The sequence below is a fragment of the Theobroma cacao genome, chromosome 9 (assembly GCF_053813885.1).
Source record: "Theobroma cacao isolate CCN51 chromosome 9, ASM5381388v1, whole genome shotgun sequence".
Taxonomy (NCBI): Eukaryota; Viridiplantae; Streptophyta; class Magnoliopsida; order Malvales; family Malvaceae; genus Theobroma; species Theobroma cacao.
Genome location: NC_142647.1, coordinates 1786527 through 1805023, shown reverse-complemented (window position 1 = coordinate 1805023; position 18497 = coordinate 1786527). Strand labels below are relative to the sequence as shown.

The 18497-nt window shown below is 36.8% G+C and overlaps 4 protein-coding genes across 6 annotated transcripts; all 4 read right to left on the bottom strand.

Moving 5' to 3' along the window:
* Positions 1–3760: 3760 nt before the first annotated feature.
* LOC18587891 (uncharacterized) lies at positions 3761–7849 on the bottom strand. Of its 2 annotated transcripts, XM_088809479.1 has the most exons (8): positions 7632–7849; positions 6274–7449; positions 5730–5858; positions 5447–5622; positions 4959–5169; positions 4590–4827; positions 4358–4508; positions 3761–4248 (listed from the first exon to the last, which is right to left on the bottom strand). In XM_088809479.1, the coding sequence occupies exons 2-8, from the start codon at positions 7388–7390 to the stop codon at positions 3940–3942; spliced, it is 2331 nt and encodes a 776-aa protein (XP_088665605.1). In that variant the 5' UTR covers positions 7391–7449; positions 7632–7849; the 3' UTR covers positions 3761–3939. The 2 variants fall into 2 exon arrangements, with proteins under 2 accessions (XP_088665605.1, XP_017982538.2); XM_018127049.2 differs by lacking the exon at positions 7632–7849 and having other exon boundaries at positions 6274–7478.
* Positions 7850–8929: 1080 nt separating this feature from the next.
* Positions 8930–9989, bottom strand: LOC148760614 (cysteine-rich receptor-like protein kinase 19). The gene is made up of 3 exons (XM_088809914.1): positions 9675–9989; positions 9445–9595; positions 8930–9349 (listed from the first exon to the last, which is right to left on the bottom strand). The coding sequence occupies exons 1-3, from the start codon at positions 9905–9907 to the stop codon at positions 9041–9043; spliced, it is 693 nt and encodes a 230-aa protein (XP_088666040.1). The 5' UTR covers positions 9908–9989; the 3' UTR covers positions 8930–9040.
* Positions 9990–10990: 1001 nt separating this feature from the next.
* On the bottom strand, positions 10991–13061 carry LOC18587890 (G-type lectin S-receptor-like serine/threonine-protein kinase At1g61390). Its single transcript, XM_018128441.2, has 5 exons — positions 12638–13061; positions 12307–12435; positions 12023–12198; positions 11534–11744; positions 10991–11055 (listed from the first exon to the last, which is right to left on the bottom strand). The coding sequence occupies exons 1-5, from the start codon at positions 13059–13061 to the stop codon at positions 10991–10993; spliced, it is 1005 nt and encodes a 334-aa protein (XP_017983930.2).
* A 653-nt stretch (positions 13062–13714) lies between these two features.
* Positions 13715–17760, bottom strand: LOC18587889 (class V chitinase-like). 2 transcript variants are annotated; one of them, XM_007011932.3, is made up of 7 exons: positions 16366–17746; positions 15671–15805; positions 15396–15577; positions 14869–15079; positions 14554–14791; positions 14304–14454; positions 13715–14205 (listed from the first exon to the last, which is right to left on the bottom strand). In XM_007011932.3, exons 1-7 carry the CDS (start codon positions 17450–17452, stop codon positions 13897–13899), a joined length of 2313 nt encoding a protein of 770 aa, XP_007011994.3. In that variant the 5' UTR covers positions 17453–17746; the 3' UTR covers positions 13715–13896. The 2 variants fall into 2 exon arrangements, with proteins under 2 accessions (XP_007011994.3, XP_088666039.1); XM_088809913.1 differs by lacking the exon at positions 13715–14205 and having other exon boundaries at positions 14302–14437; positions 16366–17760.
* Between the last annotated feature and the right edge of the window lie 737 nt (positions 17761–18497).

Sequence of the window (18497 nt, the reverse complement as noted above, 5' to 3'; positions counted from 1 at the left end):
CCGTTCCATGAACGGTACCATTTTTAGATTATCCTATTGAGCTTTAATTTTTAATTTCACTATATTTTTTTAGTTATTATTCTCTTATTTTATCTCCTATTAAACCTAAAATGGAATGCAAATGGGTGGCAAGATGAAATGCATGACGTGAGATAAAAATGCCGGACGAATAACCTTTTTATCGAGGATATTTTCCCAAATCCGCCCATCATACTAGTAGGACTCGGAGTATTCTCTCACCTAGGGAATTATCCGAGAAACTCGTGTTTGCAAATTCGATGAATAATTCCCATCATCGGAGTCATCGTACATTTTTTTTTAAAATAATATTTTCGTGCATAATGAACCTAATTCGGGCAAAAACCTTTTATTAAAGATGTTTCTCGAGCCCTCCCATTATATTTGTGAGACCCAAGGACATCTTTTTACCTAGAAAACTTTTCGAGAGATACTCGCTTTCGCAATATCCTCGAAGATCCCATCATCGGGGCTTAAACTCGAAAACAAAAATATTTATATGCAATGGTATGCATGATGCAATATATATATGTTATGCTAATGCAATTATCTATTTTTTAGATTTATTATTGTTTAATTGTTATTTTCATTTTATTTTATTATTTTTTTATATTATCATGTTTTTCTATTCTATTCCTTATTATTATTATTATTTTTTATATTTCATAATTTAATTTTGAACTTCTCCTATATTTTCCTTTCATAATTAAATAAATTATTTATGATTTTATGTTATTTTTAATGAACTGAAAAACTTATTTTTATTTTCATTCTTTTTTATCTTATTATTTTTTTTATATTTTTGTATTTATTATTATTATTATATTTTTTCATAGGCAAACTTTTATTCAAACCTAGTGCCTAAAATCTTATTTTATATATTTATATTTAATCATTTTTTATCTTTGTCTTCATATTTTTTATAATATTTATTAATTCATAGTTTATGCCACTTGAGATTTAATGCTTAATTTTAAATTAGTTATTGTTTTAATTTTTTTTATTATTTATTTTTTAATGTTATGTTTCTATTTATTTAATGTCATGTATATTGCATTTTCACAAATTGATTATTCATTATATATTCGAACTATTAATATTATTTTTATCATTTTTTATTATCTTTATGTATTTATTATTTTTATTGAATAATTTTTGTATAGTCAAATTCTTTATTTATTAAAATTTTCAGGATCTTGAAATCGAGGCTCTCCCATCGTACTGGTGGAGCCTTAATTCAGATTCCAAACCTAGGGAATATGGGCCCGGGATTGCGACTTCTCGCGTCTCGACCGATCATCCCATCATCGGTATCAAATTAAGCAATTATCTTATTTATATTAAATAGTTCTTTATCTTATCATTTTTTCATTCTCTCTTCATTTGTATCCTTTTCCATTTTATATAAAGCTATCTTTTTCAACTAATTTGATATTTTCATATTTTATTTTATCACATTTTAATTCTAATTCTTCCTAATTTATTATCATTCCTATTATTCTAAATAAATTTACATGACTATATATCTCATAAATATATTCCACATTTCATCCTTTCCTATATTTATGTTTTTCTAAAAAATATTCTAAACCAAAATATACACTCCTCTCATATGCATATATTACTAATCTAAATAAATCAATTCCTAACATTGGGCCCAGCAAAATCACGAAGAATAGGCCAGAGATTTACCTTTTACGGGGCTAAAAGCGGCCCAAAACAGTCGACCCACTCCCAAAGGTCTGACCAACCCCCACACTCCACCCGCAAAATGGCGCCATTTCAAAGCTCTAGTTCTTAGCTATTTAAACTTCATTTTCTTCCTTTCTTCCCATTTTCTTTCTTCAATTTCTCTCTCTAAAGTCCTTACTTTCTCTCTTCTCTCTACAAACCGCCGGTCAACCAAATGGTCAGCTATCTCCCAAACCGACAGCGTCACTCTCCAACGATCGATTCTCCCCCAACCGACAGCTCCCTCTCTTCCTTGCGCCGGATCTGGTGGCGCGACCGTCGGGCTTCCTCTCTACTATCGATCGGGTATCTCCCCTCTCTTCCCTACGTTGGATCTGGTGGCGCGACGGTTGGGCTTACTCTCTACCGCCGATCGGGTGTCTCCCCTCTCTTCATTGCGCCGAATTTGGTAGCGCGAAGGTCGAGCTTCCTCTCCTGCTGACGCAAATCCTCTCATGCCAGGTCAAACTCGAGCCCCCAAAACTCTCTCAATCACTCCCTCCTTTGGCCGGCAACAATAAGATCCTTTTTCATTTTTTTTTATTTGATTTTTTTTGTTGTGGATATTTTCGGTTGCTAGTGAATATAGGGTATATATTTTTTTGGCAAATTTTTGGCTTTCTCTTTGGCTTCTCGGTTGTATCCCCCGATTGCTACAGTGCCCCCTCCCCTTTATACCCGGTTCCTGGGCTCTGGAAGGGGCATGCTCCACTACCTTACCAGACGCGAATTTTTCGCGTCTGGCAGGGTGAGGGAGGTGTTTGGGTACTAGCAGGGGGCACGCTCCACTACCCTGCCAGAACTCATCATTCATTTTTTTTAATTATTTATATATTTTATTTATTTTTTTAGTGTCTACAGTGTTGAAAGTGTTAAAGCAATAAGATTCCAAGCTTTACAAATAAGAGATGCTTTATTGAAATTAGTAGAAGTTGATGAAAATCCTAAAACTAAAAGTGAAGCTAATTGCTTAGCAACATATGAGCTTGAAAATTTTGAGTTTTTATTAGGCATGACTATTTGGTATGATATATTGTTTGCTGCTAACTCTGTTAGCAAAAATTTGCAATCAAAAGATATGTGTATTGATGTTGCTATAGAACAATTAAAAGGTTTTCTTTCTTTTTTGAAATATATAAAAAAAATGGATTTGCATCTGCTATGATTTTCTCTAAAGAAATTGCATCTGAAATGAACATAGAACCTGAATTTCGTGATACACGTATTATTCGTAGGAAAAAACAATTTGATGAGAATGTTGATAATGAAGTAACTAGATCTCTTGAAGAATCATTTAGAATTGATTACTTCTTGTATATAGTAGATCAAGTAATTTTTTCACTTCAAAGTAGATTTGAACAAATTAAGATATATGAAAATATTTTTGGTTTTTTATTTATCGGTAAAAAGTTGAAGTCATTAGATGGTAATAGTTTGAAAGAATATTGTCTTAATCTTAAATGTTCTTTAAAATATAACAACTATTCTGATATTGATGGTTTAGATTTATTTTCAGAGTTGAAAATTTTAAAAGAAATTATACAGGAAGAAAACAATTCAATTGACATACTTAATCATATAAGAAGACTCGATTCTTTTTCAAATGCATATATTACTTTTAGAATAATGTTAATAATTTCAGTAAGTATTGCTTCAGGAGAAAAAAGTTTTTTAAAACTAAAATTAATAAATTCTTATTTAAGATCAATAATGTCTCAAGAAAAATTAAATGGATTGGCTATATTATCAATTGAAAAAGAAATATTAGAAGAACTTGATTATAAAAATTTAATTAAAAATTTTACATCTGAAAAAGCTAGAAGAATAAAATTTTAATAATTTTTTTTTAATTTCAATAAAAAAAACCTCATTTGAATATTTCGTTTTAGGCCTTTGAACTTATGGAGCCGCCCTTGCATATAGAGTAAAAAACAGAGTTATAAAGTGCTTTCTTTAAAGCTCTTAAAACATTATTTTCAATTCTAAAACTTTCACTTTTATAATATAAAAGTTCAAAATAGAACGTGATTAAGATTCTATATGGAATAAGAAATTTAAAACCATACAACTACTTAATGTTATACACAAATAATAATCCTAATCAAATAAGAACTTAAGACTTAATATCTAAAAAATTATAACTTGTTAAGGAAATTTATGACTAAGATAGCTTGCAAAAAACCTGCACTCTCATCGGGGTTCCAGTTCGGAAATTTGTGGATCATTGAAGGAGTATATTTCTTGCTTCGATGTGGATGTGCTCCCTGTATTTTTATCTGCTTTAACGGAGAAAGCTGGCCTTCTAGGACTGGTAGTCGGCATGGAATCATTTTTGAGCATGGTGAACACTTCTAACATGGATGGTCTGTCCCCTGGATTTTCTTGGACACAGAGCAACGCGATTTGCATGCATCTCATGATTTTACAAGGTGACGATGAATCATCCAGTGATGGATCAATAAATTCTGTGCCCCTCTCATCATTCCACAAGTCATACGCCTGCATCAAACCAATGAATTCAAGGGAATCATGGCCAAAATGGTTGTGATCTTTGAACCCCTTAGGCCCCTTATACAATATCTCAAAACATTGGTTTGATAAAACTTACAAATTCAAGAAGGTTTAAGTTCTCATGGGGGCCGTAATAACATGTATTCCTCTTGCCACTTATGATTTGCAGAAGTAGAACTCCGAAGCTGTAAACATCATACTTCATGGAGTAGGTACCTTTTGTTACATATTCAGGAGGAACATAGCCGCTGCATTGATGTGTTGATTAAAACGCTAAGCAAGTGAGCATACATCAAAAAGGAGCAAATTCTGTTTCCAAGTTCACTTACTATGTTCCAACAATTCTGCTTGTGTTTGCTTCATATGCATCTTTTCTGAAAAGTCTAGCCATCCCAAAATCTGATATCTTGGGGTTCATCTCATCATCCAGTAATATGTTACTAGCTTTTAGATCCCGATGAATCACTGTAATATTTGCATATTCTTGCAGATACAAGAGCCCTTGAGTGACCCCTTCTATGATATGCACACGCTTTTTCCAATCCAGCCTACTCCTCCTGATAGGGTCTGCACAAAATTTTAGCAGCTCAGTTGAAAATTTTAGAACCCAAAAAGACAACAGAGGAAAAGAAAAAGCCATTTCGGGTCCATAATGTGCTTTAAACTGTAATAGAAGACATAAAATTAACTTAGCGTACCAAAGAGGTATAGATCTAAGCTTTTATTTGGCATGTACTCGTATATCAGCATCTTTTCCTCTTTCTCAGTGCAATATCCCAAGACTCTTACTAGATTTACATGTTGAAGTCTCGCCGTCAAGGTAACCTCATTTTGGAACTCCTCAAGTCCTTGAGAAGAAGATGCAGAAAGTCTCTTTACTGCTATTTCTTGGCCTCTTGGAAGTTTACCCTATAAAAGTTCAAAAGGGATACTCATAAATTTGCATTGTCTGCTACCTAGCTAGCTTTACTGTCGAAAGAAAGTGCATTAAATAGATATAAAACTCCAACCACCTAACAAAGCCAATAGAATTATGTGTGCTTTTCTACATGCAGAATGCAAAATTCGCCCTTCAACAGTCAGTGGAGGTTGTAGTTTTTATTCTGGTTTGAATTACATGTCCTGCTCTATCTTTTCATGTGCTATCTATCTCAACACCTTCAGAAGTAGTTCACACATACAGTACCTTGTAAACGGGACCGAATCCGCCTTCTCCAAGCTTGTTTGCACTTGAAAAATTATTTGTAGCCCCTTTGATGTTGGCAAACCTAAACACTTGCAAATGAGGAGCATCACTGGCAAAATTTTCAGCAGCTGATGTAGAGATTCTTAGGCCAGGAATGCCTCTTAAAACCATTTCCTCTGTAAAAGAATTGCAAGGAAAAACCAGAAGAATGGTTCCTTTCATGCCTTGATATCAATTTAAATTTTTGTTTCAATTCCTATCCTCAATGGTTGAAGGCAGTTACCTTCGGATTTGACCATTCTTCGTCTCAAGTAATACAGGATAGCAGCTGCCAGGACAACAACTAGAGAAACTGGAAGGATGATTTTAAGCAACAACCGCTGCTTGTTTTCTTGAAGTTCTCCCTCTTGAGCTGTCAATGTAGTTTAGCATATTAATTAGAGTCTGCCATCAAAATTGTTAAACTTTTCGGTACCTACTTTGTTTGATTTCTGTAAGATTGATTTGAGAAAGTTCAGAAAGATCTTAAGCTACACATAGCAAGCAAATGACATAAACCATGTCCTAGCTCTCTGTTTGATGCAGAGTTCTTAATACCGAGTGAAGCACAAAATCTTCTGAGATGATTGAAAGCAATCTGAGGAATGAAATTCCTGCTGGTCTAATTTAGTTCATAAAAATGATTTGTTCTCTCCAGATGTTGTACTCTTCTTAAGACCAGAATCTTACAGCATTTGAGTCAGCCTCATGTCTTAAGGGATTAGACAGGGGTGCCAAACTGAAACCGTCATATGCCTGATAACATTAATAAGAAATTTAGTACCTACCTGCCCGTGATAGCGCCCAATTATCATCATTGGAAAGCTGAAACGCATTGTAACCAATAAGCCTTTTCTCCTTTGCATAGGCAATTTTTGTTTTGACAGTCTCTATACCATCAAAATTGATCCAAATTGTTGGAGAGGTGAACAAGTTCACTACATAAGTTGCATTGTATACAGAAGTAGCTCCATAACCATAATCTCGAATATATGATTTGATAGATTTGTAGCCCATAGAACCATCAATGGTGATGGCTGGACCTGAAGCATGTGCCCCAACAGCATTATCTTGGGGGCTCACCAATTTCCATGCCCATCCATGGTAAGGCAAACCTAAAACCAGCTTGCTTGGTGGAAATCCTTTGTTTAACCATTCTCTGATGCCAAAATCTGTATTAGCATGACTTGATGGATTATACAAAGCAGCATGGACGCCTGTGAAATTCTCCCTTGAAGGCAAATGGTAGTCATATGCCACAACATGCGCCCAATCAACATTTCTACTCATGGAGTCGATTGGATAACTTACCATTTCAATTTCTGGCAAGTAACGAACAGCTATTGTTAAGATCAATTGTGACTCGCTTGGTTTTCTTGGCTCAGAATTTATGGCAGCTCGCCACTCATCTAATAAAACACCAATATTGGCCAAGTCTGTGCTGTTAGGCCAAAGCCAGAACAAGTCTATTCCATGAAAACCATAACGCCTAGCTGTTTTTATTGAGGAATCAACGAAAGATTTCCTTTTAGAAGATTCTGAGATCATTGAAGATAATACCGAGTCGTTTACCTTTTCACCAGTTATGGATTTTCCTGTTGCAGATATCCCATTCCAGACGGACAACAACGCTTTAACAGACGGGTTTTTACGCTTGACGATACTTGTAAAGTTTGAGAAGTATTGTTCAGAGGCAGAGGGGATAAACAGCTGATAAGTTGAAGGGTTCACTTCAGCAAAAGCACATGAAAGGTGAGTAAACAACGCAGAATCTATGTCTTGTATGGGAAATTCACCATTAGCATACCAGTAGCCAGCTTTAACCCAAGTTTGTGCTTCTGAGAAGTGCCATAATTGAGAAGAAAGGAAGATGACAAGAAGGATGAAGATTGTTTGGGACGCCATGGAAATTGGACTGCGGATATTTTTTTTATCTCAGCGAGTAAGGTATTTTTATTAACAATCTGCCCAGAATAGGAAGAGTACTGTAAACTGTTCGTATTATAATTAGAGTATAACTGGTGTGAACATACATAACACCAGCGAACAAAACATATATGATATGAAAAGTACCACAATTCTAAACTAAGCTTTACAATATCAAAACATTGTGGATTGCGGATATTTACCGGGGATTGATGCCTACCAACGACTATTATTTCTCATCTTCAGTACATCACGTGTTGACAGTAACTCCTCGGTTACGCAACGGTTCCAGAGTGGGAATGGGAAGTACTTCAGGGTAGATTAAAGCACACCCTTTTTTTTTTTTTTAAATGAAGTGAATTTCATTATCAGAAACCAGGAATAGGTTCCCTGGAGAACAAAAGAGCACATGATTTTAAGATGCTATGCCTTGATCAGCATATCATCTCAAAATCTTGTCATCTTGCCAAAAGAAAGCCAGCAATTAAAGGACGCTATTGGTTGCTTCTGTCCTGGAGGATAATAAAAAACCTACTTTCTTTATGACTTCAATGTTTTATAACATTGGGGTTTTAAAAATCAGGAAAGATCAATATATGGACTAAGGAGAAAGAACCGAACCAAAGTTAATGTGCTGTGACTAAGACTTCCCGGTTGGGTAGTAATGAAGAGGTTCAGGGCAAGATTTTGAAGAAGTTACCAAAAAACTATCAACTTCTTCCATGCAGCGGCAAGATTTGGGCTTTTGTCATTGGAGTCACAAGCTTGACTAATAAACTCTCTCTTTAACGTTTCAGGAGTGTCTTTGTTGATGGACACTTGCATAAAGAGACAGGAACACAAATCAGAAAAGACACGACCCACGTAAATGACTGCTACTGTTTGCTTAAAATAAACCTGAGAGTTGGTAAGTGGTTCTGACGCTGGGTGTTTCGTAGATTTTCCATCAACCTGTGATTGGTTTTGACTTGGTCGAAAGCCTATTTGTCTAGTTCGCCTTTGTTCTCCGGTTTAAAACTGTTCCCTTAATTCGGGAACTCCTAGCTTTCCTTCCCTTAAATCCTCGCTAGAAGTCTAAACAATCAAACCATCCTTTTCTCAGACGGTTGCTTTCCCGTCCCTTCCCTCAGGCTGATCAGTCTTAAAACAATTTTTGGCAGTCATTACGTCTTTTGATTTGACACGATTACGTTAAAAGTGGACTACTGAAGCAAAGGGGCAGCAGCCCTCCTTCACGCAGAGAAAATTTAACTTAATTAATTTTCGTTGTCCTTTTCAGCTTCAAATTAATCACCACAACACAACCTTTCGTATACGAAAAGGCCACTTGATCTTGGGTTAAATTCATGTAGCAGCCTCTGTGCAATGTGTGTGAGTGTGTCACGTGTCACAAAAATAGGCCTATTCTGCTTAAGAGTCCCCAATGTCAACTGGGCCTAGATGCCCATCTACCGGCAGCCCAAATTTTCCCCGAACATAATGAGATAGAACTACCACTTGGGTTTTATGCTTGCTTCTTTGGGTAATAAAAATTTTCAACTATTGTAACTAAAAAATTATAACTAGTTGCCAGAAAATACATTTCAGAGGAAATTTATGGCTATGACATCTTCAAAAAGACTTTCACCCTCACTGGGGTTCCAATTCGGAAATTTGTGGATCATTGAATGAGCATATTTCTTGTTGCGATGCGGATGTGCTCCCTGTATTTTTATCTGCTTTCACAGAGAAAGCTGGCCTTTTATGAGACGAAGCCGCCATGGAATCATTTTTGAGCATGGTGAACACTTCTAACATGGATGGTCTGTCCCCTGAATTTTCTTGGACACAGAGCAACGCGATTTGCATGCATCTCATGATTTTACAAGGTGAAGATGAATCATCCAGTGATGGATCAATAAACTCTGTGCCTCTCTCATCATTCCACAAGTCATACGCCTGCATCAAACCAATGAATTCATGGGAATCATGGCCAAAATGGTTGTAATCTTTGAATCCCATAGGCCCTTATACAATGTTTTGATGAAACTTACATATTCAAGAAGGTTTAAGTTCTCATGCGGACCGTAATAACATGTATTCCTCTTGCCACTAATGATTTGCAAAAGTAGAACTCCGAAGCTGTAAACATCATACTTCATGGTGTAGATATCTTTTGTAACAAATTCAGGAGGAACATAGCCGCTGCATTGATGTGTTGATTAAAACGCTAAACAAGTGAGCGCATCAAAAAAGAGCAAACTCTGTTTCCAAATTCACTTACTATGTTCCAACAATTCTGTCAGTGTTTGCTTCATATGCATCTTTTCTGAAAAGTCTAGCCATCCCAAAATCTGATATCTTGGGGTTCATCACATCATCCAGTAGTATGTTACTAGCTTTTAGATCCCGATGAATCACTGTAATATTTGCATATTCTTGTAGATATAAAAGCCCTTGAGTGACCCCGTCTATGATATGCACACGCTTTTCCCAATCCAGCATATTCCTCCGCATAGGGTCTGCAAAAAATTTTAGTAACTCAGTTGGAAAGTTTAGATCCCAAAAGCCAACTGAGGAAAAGAAAGAACCACTTTTGATTGTTGAATTAAGACTTGCGTTGAAAATTTTCAAGCCAAGACAGCAGACATGAGTCCATGCTTCACTATTTTGTAATGTGATAGTTAATTATTCTCATGCCTTCTATTAGATGCACCTAATGTACGGCTGAACTGATGTTTAGCCTCTGATAGTATATTGTAGTATATAATGTGATAGTTGACTTTGGTGAGACCTTTGCACTAGTTGCAAGATTTGAGACAATTAGACTACTAGTTGCTTTGGTAGTTCTTCTTGAGATTTCAGTTAGATTAGTGTGTTAGTGGTACTTTCTTGTCTTAGAAGAGGTATATCACTGAGGTCTTTAAGAGGTTTAATATGGATCTATGCAAACCAATTTGTTTTCCCATGGTAGTGAATGAAAAGCTTACAGCCCCCAGCTCCTCTAACTTATCAGAACCATCACTACATAGAAGCCTTATTGGTTGCTTTCTTTACATATGTGGTTCAAAACCTGATATGTTGTTTCCTTTTAGTTATCTGTCGAGGTTCATGCAAAGTCCTACTGTGCTGCACTTTATAGCAACCAAAAGAATTCTGAGATACTTTAAAGGGACACTGGACTTTGGTTTGCACTTCAAGCATGTTGATACTGTCAAACTCACTGATTATAGTGACAGTGATGAAGCAGGGAGTGTTGGAGACTCCAAAAGCACATCTAGTTATGCTTTTCATCTAGGAAGTGCTATATTCAGTTCGAATTCAAGAAAGTAAGAGGTTATGCCTAAATCTACCGTAGAAACAGAATACATTCCTGCTACAGCTGCCAAAAATAGGCAGTTTAGGAAACTACTTTGTGATTTAAAATTTAATCAAAAGAAAGCTGCTGAAGTGTTTATACACAACAGGTCAGCAATTGCCCTTGCGAAGAACCCAGTGAATCATGGAAGAGCAAAACATATAAGTGTAAGGTATCATGCCATTTGAGAAACAGAGAAGAATAGAGAGGTTGAATTCAACCACTTCAATTCTGATATGTAGTTAGCTGACATATTCACCAAAGCTCTGCCAAGCAAGATTTGAAAACTGAGAGCTATGCTTGGGGTCTGCAAAGCAAGTCTTAAAAAGGAATGTTGAATTAAGACTTGCATTGAAGAACTTTTTCAAGCCAAGACAGCAGACATGAGTCCATGCTTCACTGTTTTGTAATGTGACAGTTACTTACTGTCATGCCTTATGTCAAATGCACCTAATGTACGGCTGACCTGATGTTTAGCCTCTTATAATGTATTGCAGTGTACAAGTTATGGTTAAACTTTGCTTTTAAGTCTTGTATGATGTATGTATTTCCAAGTTAATGAATATCAGGCTTGATTAAGCCTGTATACCTCTTGCTGTTTTATCTTCTTAATTTGTTCTGTTTTCTGTTTGTCCTCATTTATGATTGCTTGTTCATCTGGTATGCAATGCTGAGTTTCATTTACGTCATAAAAACATCATTGATCATATCATTAGATATAAAATTTATGTCCAAAATGTGCTTGAAAAAACTGTAATAGAAGTCATGAAAAGAACTTAGCATACCAAAGAGGTAGAGATCTAAGCTTTTATTCGGCATGTACTTGTATATCAGCATCTTTTTCTCCTTCTCTGTGCAATATCCCAAGACTCTTACTAAATTTACATGTTGAAGTCTTGCCGTCAACGTAACCTCATTTTGAAACTCCTCGAGCCCTTGAGAAGAAGATGCAGAAAGTCTCTTTACTGCTATTTCTTGGCCTCCTGGTAGTGTACCCTATCAAAGTTGAAAAGGGATACTCATAAATTTGCAATGTCTGCCACCTAGCTAGCTTTACTGCTGAACGAAAATGCATTAAATAAATATAGAACTCCAACCACTTAACAAAGCTAATACAATTGTGTGAGCTCTTCTACATGCAAAATGCAAAATTCGCCCTCCAACAGTCCGGGGGAAGTTGTAGTTTTTAGTCTGGTTTAAAGTACATGTCATGCTCCTCCTAATCATGTGCTACATATCTCAACACCTTCAGAAGTAGTTCATACATACAGTACCTTGTAAATAGGACCGAATCCGCCTTCTCCAAGCTTGTTTGCACTTGAAAAATTATTTGTAGCCGCTTTGATGTTGGCAAACCTGAACACTTGCAAATAAGGACCACCACGGGGAAAATTTTCAGCAGCTGTTGTAGTGATTCTTGGGCTAGGAATGCCTCTTAAAGCCATTTCTTCTGTAAAAAGAATTGCAAGGTAAAACCAAAAAAGTGTTTCCTTTCATGCCTTGATATCAATTTAAATTTTTGTTTCAATTCCTATCCTCAATGGTTGAAGGCAGTTACCTTCGGATTTGACCTTTCTTCGTCTCCAGCAATGCAGGATAGCAGCTGTCAGGATAACAACTAGAGAAACTGGAAGGATGATTTTAAGCAACAACCGCTGCTTGTTTTCTTGAAGTTCTCCCTCTTGAGCTGTCAATTTAGTTTAGCATATATTTTATTTTTTTTGAAAGGCGAAAAAAAAATAATATGCTAAACTAAATTAGAGTCTGTCATCAAAATTGTTAAACTTTTCAGTACGTACTTTGTTTGATTTCTGTAAGATTGATTTGAGAAAGTTATGATGTGGTCCTTTGATCTGTTTATGGCCAGCTCAAGTCTATTCCATGAAAACCATAGCGCCTAGCTGTTTTCATTGAGGAATCAATGAAGGACTTCCTTTTAGAAGATTCTGAGATCATTGAAGATAATACCGAGTCGTTTACCTTTTCACCAGTTATGGATTTTCCCGTTTCAGATATCCCATTCCAGACGGACAACAGCGTTTTAACAGATGGGTTTTTACGCTTGACGATACTTGTAAAGGTTGAGAAGTCTTGTTCAGAGGCAGAGGGGATAAAGAGCTGATATGTTGAAGGGTTTACTTCAGGGAAAGCGCACGAAAGATGAGTGAACAACGCAGAATCTATGTCCTGTACGGGAAATTCACCGTAAGCGTACCAGTAGCCAGCTTTAACCCAAGTTTCTGCTTCAGAGAAGTGCAATAATTGAGAGGAAAGGAAGTTGAAAAGAAGGATGAAGATAGTTTTGGACGCCATTGAAATTGGACAGCGGATATTTTCCTCGGATTGATGCCTACCTACAAGAATTATTTATCATCATCAGTACATCCCGTGTCAACATTAACTCCTCGATTATGCAACAGTTACCGAGTGGGGACTGGCAAGTATTTTCTCTGTTGATTCTGCGTTGTAGCTAGGAATTGGGTGTTTTATTACTTCTTGTGGCTATTGTATGACGTTGTTTATCAAAAAAATTTGCCATTTTTATTCATCAAAATAAGATTGCCATCGGGTTCCTCTAATCTGAGGTTTGTCAGACTCCTGGAGCAGGGACGAAGTCTACCACTTGAGCTGGCGCCAAGTAATAGAAAGAACATAAAATGGGCTCGTAAGGACTAAGGAGAGAGAACCTGACCAAAGTTGATGGCCTATGAGTAAGACTTCTGAAGATTTTGTTACAGAAATTGGATTCTGTTAATATTCCGAGAAAAAATTGTTAACAGAAAAATATCAGCTTCCCCTCTACAGTGACAAGATTTTGGGCTTTTGTCTTTGGCGTTGTATTTGTTTGACTAATAAACTCTCTCTTACAATATCAGGGGGGTTGTTACATTGTATCTAACGCTGGGAGTTTCGTACATTTTCCAGGAACCTCTGATTGGTTTTTACATGGTCTAGAAACTAGAAAATTTGGCATCCCAATAATTAGCCTTATATTCAATTGTAATCAATTTCTTTTTTGAATTTTTGTGAGCAAAAGAGTGAAAAAATAAACAGCAGATTCAACACTTTGCTCCAATCATCAATATCTATATTTGCATGATTAAAGATTGGTAAACCATAATTCTTGTCCATTAGGTCTCCCATACTGTCATCGAGGCCCCACTTGGGTTATAGTGGCATCATTGACTGAAAACACCTTGTCCCTGGCAATCTCTTTACTTCCCTCTTTTCCATCTCTTATGACCGAAAAGGCAGGCTGCTTAGGGATGGAGATTGCAACAGTCTCGTTCTTGAGACTTGCAAAAACTTCAACCATGGACGGTCTATCTGCAGGGATTTCCTGCACGCACAGCAGTGCTACTTGCATGCATCTCATGAGCTTACACGTCGAAGATGAATCATCCAGTGATGCATCAAAAAACTCTGCCCCTCGACCTTGTTTCCACAATTCGTATGCCTGGAATTGTTCAATGTTAATGCATTTTGGCTTAAAAAACAAAAGATGTTATGGTATGACAAACAAAGGGGAAAAAGGGGTGTGCAGAAGTAACTTACATATTCAAGAAGATTCAAGTTTTCATTGCATCCATATATGCTGGAATTCCTCTTGCCACTTATAATTTGCAGAAGCAGAACTCCAAAACTATAAACATCATACTTCATAGAGTACGTTCCTTTCTTAACATATTCTGGAGGAACATAGCCACTACATTGAATGAATTAATTACTAACAATAACATAGATGCAATGCAGAAAAGAAAAAAAATCCAATATTTCATCATTTGAAAGCCACTGGTTTACTTACTACGTCCCAACAATTCTACTTGTGTTTGCTTCGAGTTCATCCTTTCTGAATAATCTGGCCACACCAAAATCTGATATTTTTGGGTTCATATCATCATCTAATAAAATGTTGCTAGCTTTTATATCACGATGAATTATTGTGAAATTCGAGTATTCTTGTAGATATAGAAGCCCTTGAGTAACACCTTCAATTATGAAAACACGTCTCCTCCAATCTAGGAGATCCCTATTAAATGGATCTGCATATATTAAATGCATGGAAGGATTAGTTAATCACCTTAATCATACTAGGTGTGTAGAGTACAGTATTGCTTACCGAAGAGGTAGAAATCCAAGCTTTTGTTTGGCATGAAGTCATATATCAGCATTTTCTCTTCCCTCTCAGTACAAATTCCCATGACTCGAACTAAATTCACATGTTGAAGCCTTGCAGTAAGTGTGACCTCATTTTTGAACTCTTCAAGCCCTTGATTAGAGGTTTTTGAAAGTCTCTTTACTGCTATTTGCTGCCCTTTGGGTAACATGCCCTGTTACAGTCCACATTCTTTAAAAGTTAATACCAATCATATGTTTGATTAACAATTGTTTTGTAAGTAAAAGAGTAGTTTCATTGTTTGGATGTTCTGGAAGTTATAATCTCTGCAGGTAAGCAGAGTGCACATACAGTAAAACATATGGTTCTTATTCTAATGCAGTATCGAAGAATGCTGCAGATTCCTCACCCAAGGCTGAATCTGCCTGGTCATCATAATTTCATGTCTACCAGATAATAAAAATTAGAGATGAAAATACTTTTCCAATATTCATTTTCAGGCTTCCTATAAAAAGTTAGCCTCATATTACCTTGTAGACAGGTCCATATCCACCCTGCCCCAGCTTATTCTCACTTGAAAAGTTATCTGTGGCTGCTTTAATGCTATTAAAACTGAAAACTTGGAGATTAGGAGCACTGTTGTCTTGCTTCTCATCAGAAGATATTTTGGGTCTCATCCGAGAGACTGACTTTTTCAAAGTAGCCAAAATTCCTGCAGCCAAAATGAAAGAGAGTTACCTGTTGGAATTAATTTAGCACTTATTCTTTTTTCTAAGTGCAAATTTTCACTTGTCCAGTAAGTTACCTTGTGACTTGAATATTTTTATTTGCAGGTAACAAACGATAGTCCCCATCAGGAGAATCACTGCAGCAACTGTAACCAGAACAATCACCAATAACTGCTGCTGCTTCTCCCGTTGACTGGTGCCTATTCCATAAGCTGTGGACATTGTTCATTATATTAATTACAAAGTCCAGTAAGGATCTCCAAACTTTACCAGGTTCTGTTCTTCTTTAGCATGCTAACATGACATAATAATGATAACACATCCTTATTGTTTACTTGGAAGGCAAGGTACTGCACCATACTCCACCATGCTCAAGCTGAAAGGCTTTTAGTCAAGAGGTTTTTCCTTTGTGTGGAAATAAAAAAGTGACTGCTTGACTTGAGAAAGCCCAAAAGTCAGAAAATACAAATAGAGGCAAAAATGAGTTCAGTTGACAAGTCTATACTTGAAAAACCAGTCTTGTCAAGGCATTGAATAAACAAGAAAGAAAATGAAATGGTAAGATGTTCCATTTCCACATCTTTGATTAATTAGGTGTAATTTTTAGCTCCCTTAGTTAGAATTTTGTGTAAAAGAAACTGGATTAAGTTCAATATCTTTCAAATAGAACTTGATTTGGACTATTGCTAATCCTGTATCCAGAGAGGCTAAAGAAGAATGAAAAAGAAAAGATTAGAGAATCCACAGAACTAAAGGGAGATAACCATCATACCAGCTTGAGAGAGCAGCCAATTTTCGTCATTGGAGAGTTGAAACACATTGTAACCAAGTAGCCCCTTTGCCTTGGCATAAGAAACCTTAGCTTTAATAGCTTCCACATCATCAAAATTGATCCAATTTGATCCAATTTTGCAGAAACTGACCACATAAGTAGAATTATACACAGATTCAGCGCCATAACCATAATTTTGAATGAATGATTTGATTAACTTATAGCCCATGGAACCATCAATTGTGACAGCGGGCCCTGAAGCTGGTGAACCAATGTCATTCTCACCAGAGTTAACAAGTGTCCACCCAAAGCCATGGTAAGGCAAACCTAAAACTAGCTTGTCTGCAGAAAATCCTCTCTGTAACCATTCCCTTATACCAGCATCAGTGTTAGCCCCGCCAAATGGGTCATATAAAGCTGCATGAACGCCAGTAAACCTGTCTACTGTTGGCACATAGTAGTCATATGCTATAATATTTGCCCAATCCAGGTTTCTCTTTGCAGAATCAATCGGATAACTCACCGAGTTGACAGTTGGCACGCGACCAAACGACATAGTTAACAGCAACTGTGTCTTACCAGAGTTTCTTGACTCAGAATCTACCTCAGCTCGCCACTCATCCAAAAAAGTTCCCAAACTGGTCATGTTGGTGCTATTTCTAGGCATAACCCCAACAAGGTCTAGGCCATGAAAGCCATAAAGTCTAGCTGTTCTTACGGAAGATTTAATGAAAGATTTTCTATTGGAAGTTTGATTTATCATCAAAGAAAAGGTTGTCGACTCACTTTTTCCAACCCGAATGGATAAAAGTGTAGTAATCGATGGATTTTTGAGTTTTACAGTGTTGGTGAATTCAGAGAAGGGTTGTTCCTTTGAGGAGTTGATTAAAAGCTGGTAGGAAGTAGAGTTTACATATGCAAAAGCGCAAAAGAGATGAGTGAAAAGAGCAGAATTTATATCAGAAGCAGGAAGCTCACCGCTAGAGTCCCAGTAACCAGCTTTGATCCATGTTTGCGGGCTTGAGCATTGCAGTTTGAACGGTAGAAACAGGAGGAGGAGAAGGAGGAACATGGGTTTAGAAGCCATTAATGAAAGAAGCAAGCCCTTGCGCCTAGAAGTGCAGGTGAAAGTTCTGCAATTTGGTTAAGCAAGTGACACGTCGAGTCTCTAATCTTTATCTGACTACATGTAGATTATGTGAGAAAAATCAAATTCTTTTCGACTGTTGTGGGCCGACAAATACTTTTCGTATCGAAGGGCTTTGAGTATTTTTCCGGGTATTTTCATTGAAGGAAACGTCTGTTTAAGGTTGGAGAAAAGGAAAAGTCTACAAAAAAACTTTCTCTGCCTTAATTCAACCATCAGATTCGAGAGTTAAAGGGCGTCCAGTAACAACAGAAGAAGCTACCAAATGAAATAAGTAACAACTTACAAGCCTGGTCATAACCAAGTTGAATTTCAACAGGAAAAAAAGGGTTAGTTTTTTATTGCATTGGACAGGTGCCACCCGTTTGCCTACTTTAAATCAAAACTAATTAACATCACGAAAACCTTCTTTGACCGTTGTTGTTATGCAATTACTGTTCTTGTTTTCTCTCTTTCATTCACGTAACACGTCCATGAACATGTGGCATGCGGCCTCCTATTGCACGACCATGTGTTTGGCCGTTCGCCCATCTCCTTCGATGAATGGTTTGTGAGAAACAAGAAAAGAAAGGAGGAGACTTTCACTGATCAGGACCAAATTTCCTGGGACGACCCTTGCCATATGAAGACAAGAGAAAGGCCCATCTGTTGCCATCAGGCCGATGCCGTTGATTTCATTCCACAGTAACCCTTCCCCGTGGATAAAAGTAGAAAATATTTTCAAGTTAGAAAACGATTAAGCCTACTGAATGGTCAAGCTTTCCCTTCCAGAAAATCTGTTTCTCCTGCGGGCAAGAATTCTCAAGCCCAGTTTTCATGAAAGGTCTGTTGTTTGGAAACCGATGGGAACCCAGAGTTCGCCCAACATATGAAGCCCTAAACCCACCAAGAAAAACAAAACCCGCCCCACCAAGTCAACAATTACACGTAATAAAATCCGATGATCTGATTAGTTGACGTGGGATGCTGATGCTTGCCGTTGTCG

Bases quoted from the DNA above. Each gene is read 5' to 3' on its own strand.
- LOC18587891 (XM_088809479.1), bottom strand. From the start codon at position 7,390: ATGGCGTCCCAAACAATCTTCATCCTTCTTGTCATCTTCCTTTCTTCT. The intron at 5,170-5,446 runs GTACTGTATGTG...GAACTTTTATAG, and splicing joins GATTCGGTCCCGTTTACAAG to GGTAAACTTCCAAGAGGCCA. The intron at 4,828-4,958 runs GTACGCTAAGTT...AATTTTGTGCAG, and splicing joins CTTAGATCTATACCTCTTTG to ACCCTATCAGGAGGAGTAGG.
- LOC148760614 (XM_088809914.1), bottom strand. From the start codon at position 9,907: ATGCGGAGGAATATGCTGGATTGGGAAAAGCGTGTGCATATCATAGAC. The intron at 9,596-9,674 runs GTAAGTGAATTT...ACATCAATGCAG, and splicing joins GACAGAATTGTTGGAACATA to CGGCTATGTTCCTCCTGAAT. The intron at 9,350-9,444 runs GTAAGTTTCATC...GGTTTGATGCAG, and splicing joins ACTTAAACCTTCTTGAATAT to GCGTATGACTTGTGGAATGA.
- LOC18587890 (XM_018128441.2), bottom strand. From the start codon at position 13,061: ATGGCGTCCAAAACTATCTTCATCCTTCTTTTCAACTTCCTTTCCTCT. The intron at 12,436-12,637 runs GTTTTCATGGAA...CTAAATTGACAG, and splicing joins GAAAACAGCTAGGCGCTATG to CTCAAGAGGGAGAACTTCAA. The intron at 11,056-11,533 runs GTATGCTAAGTT...CTTGCTTTGCAG, and splicing joins CTTAGATCTCTACCTCTTTG to ACCCCAAGCATAGCTCTCAG.
- LOC18587889 (XM_007011932.3), bottom strand. From the start codon at position 17,452: ATGGCTTCTAAACCCATGTTCCTCCTTCTCCTCCTCCTGTTTCTACCG. The intron at 15,806-16,365 runs GTATGATGGTTA...CAATGTCCACAG, and splicing joins TTGGCTGCTCTCTCAAGCTG to CTTATGGAATAGGCACCAGT. The intron at 14,206-14,303 runs GTAAGTTACTTC...GAACAATTCCAG, and splicing joins ACTTGAATCTTCTTGAATAT to GCATACGAATTGTGGAAACA.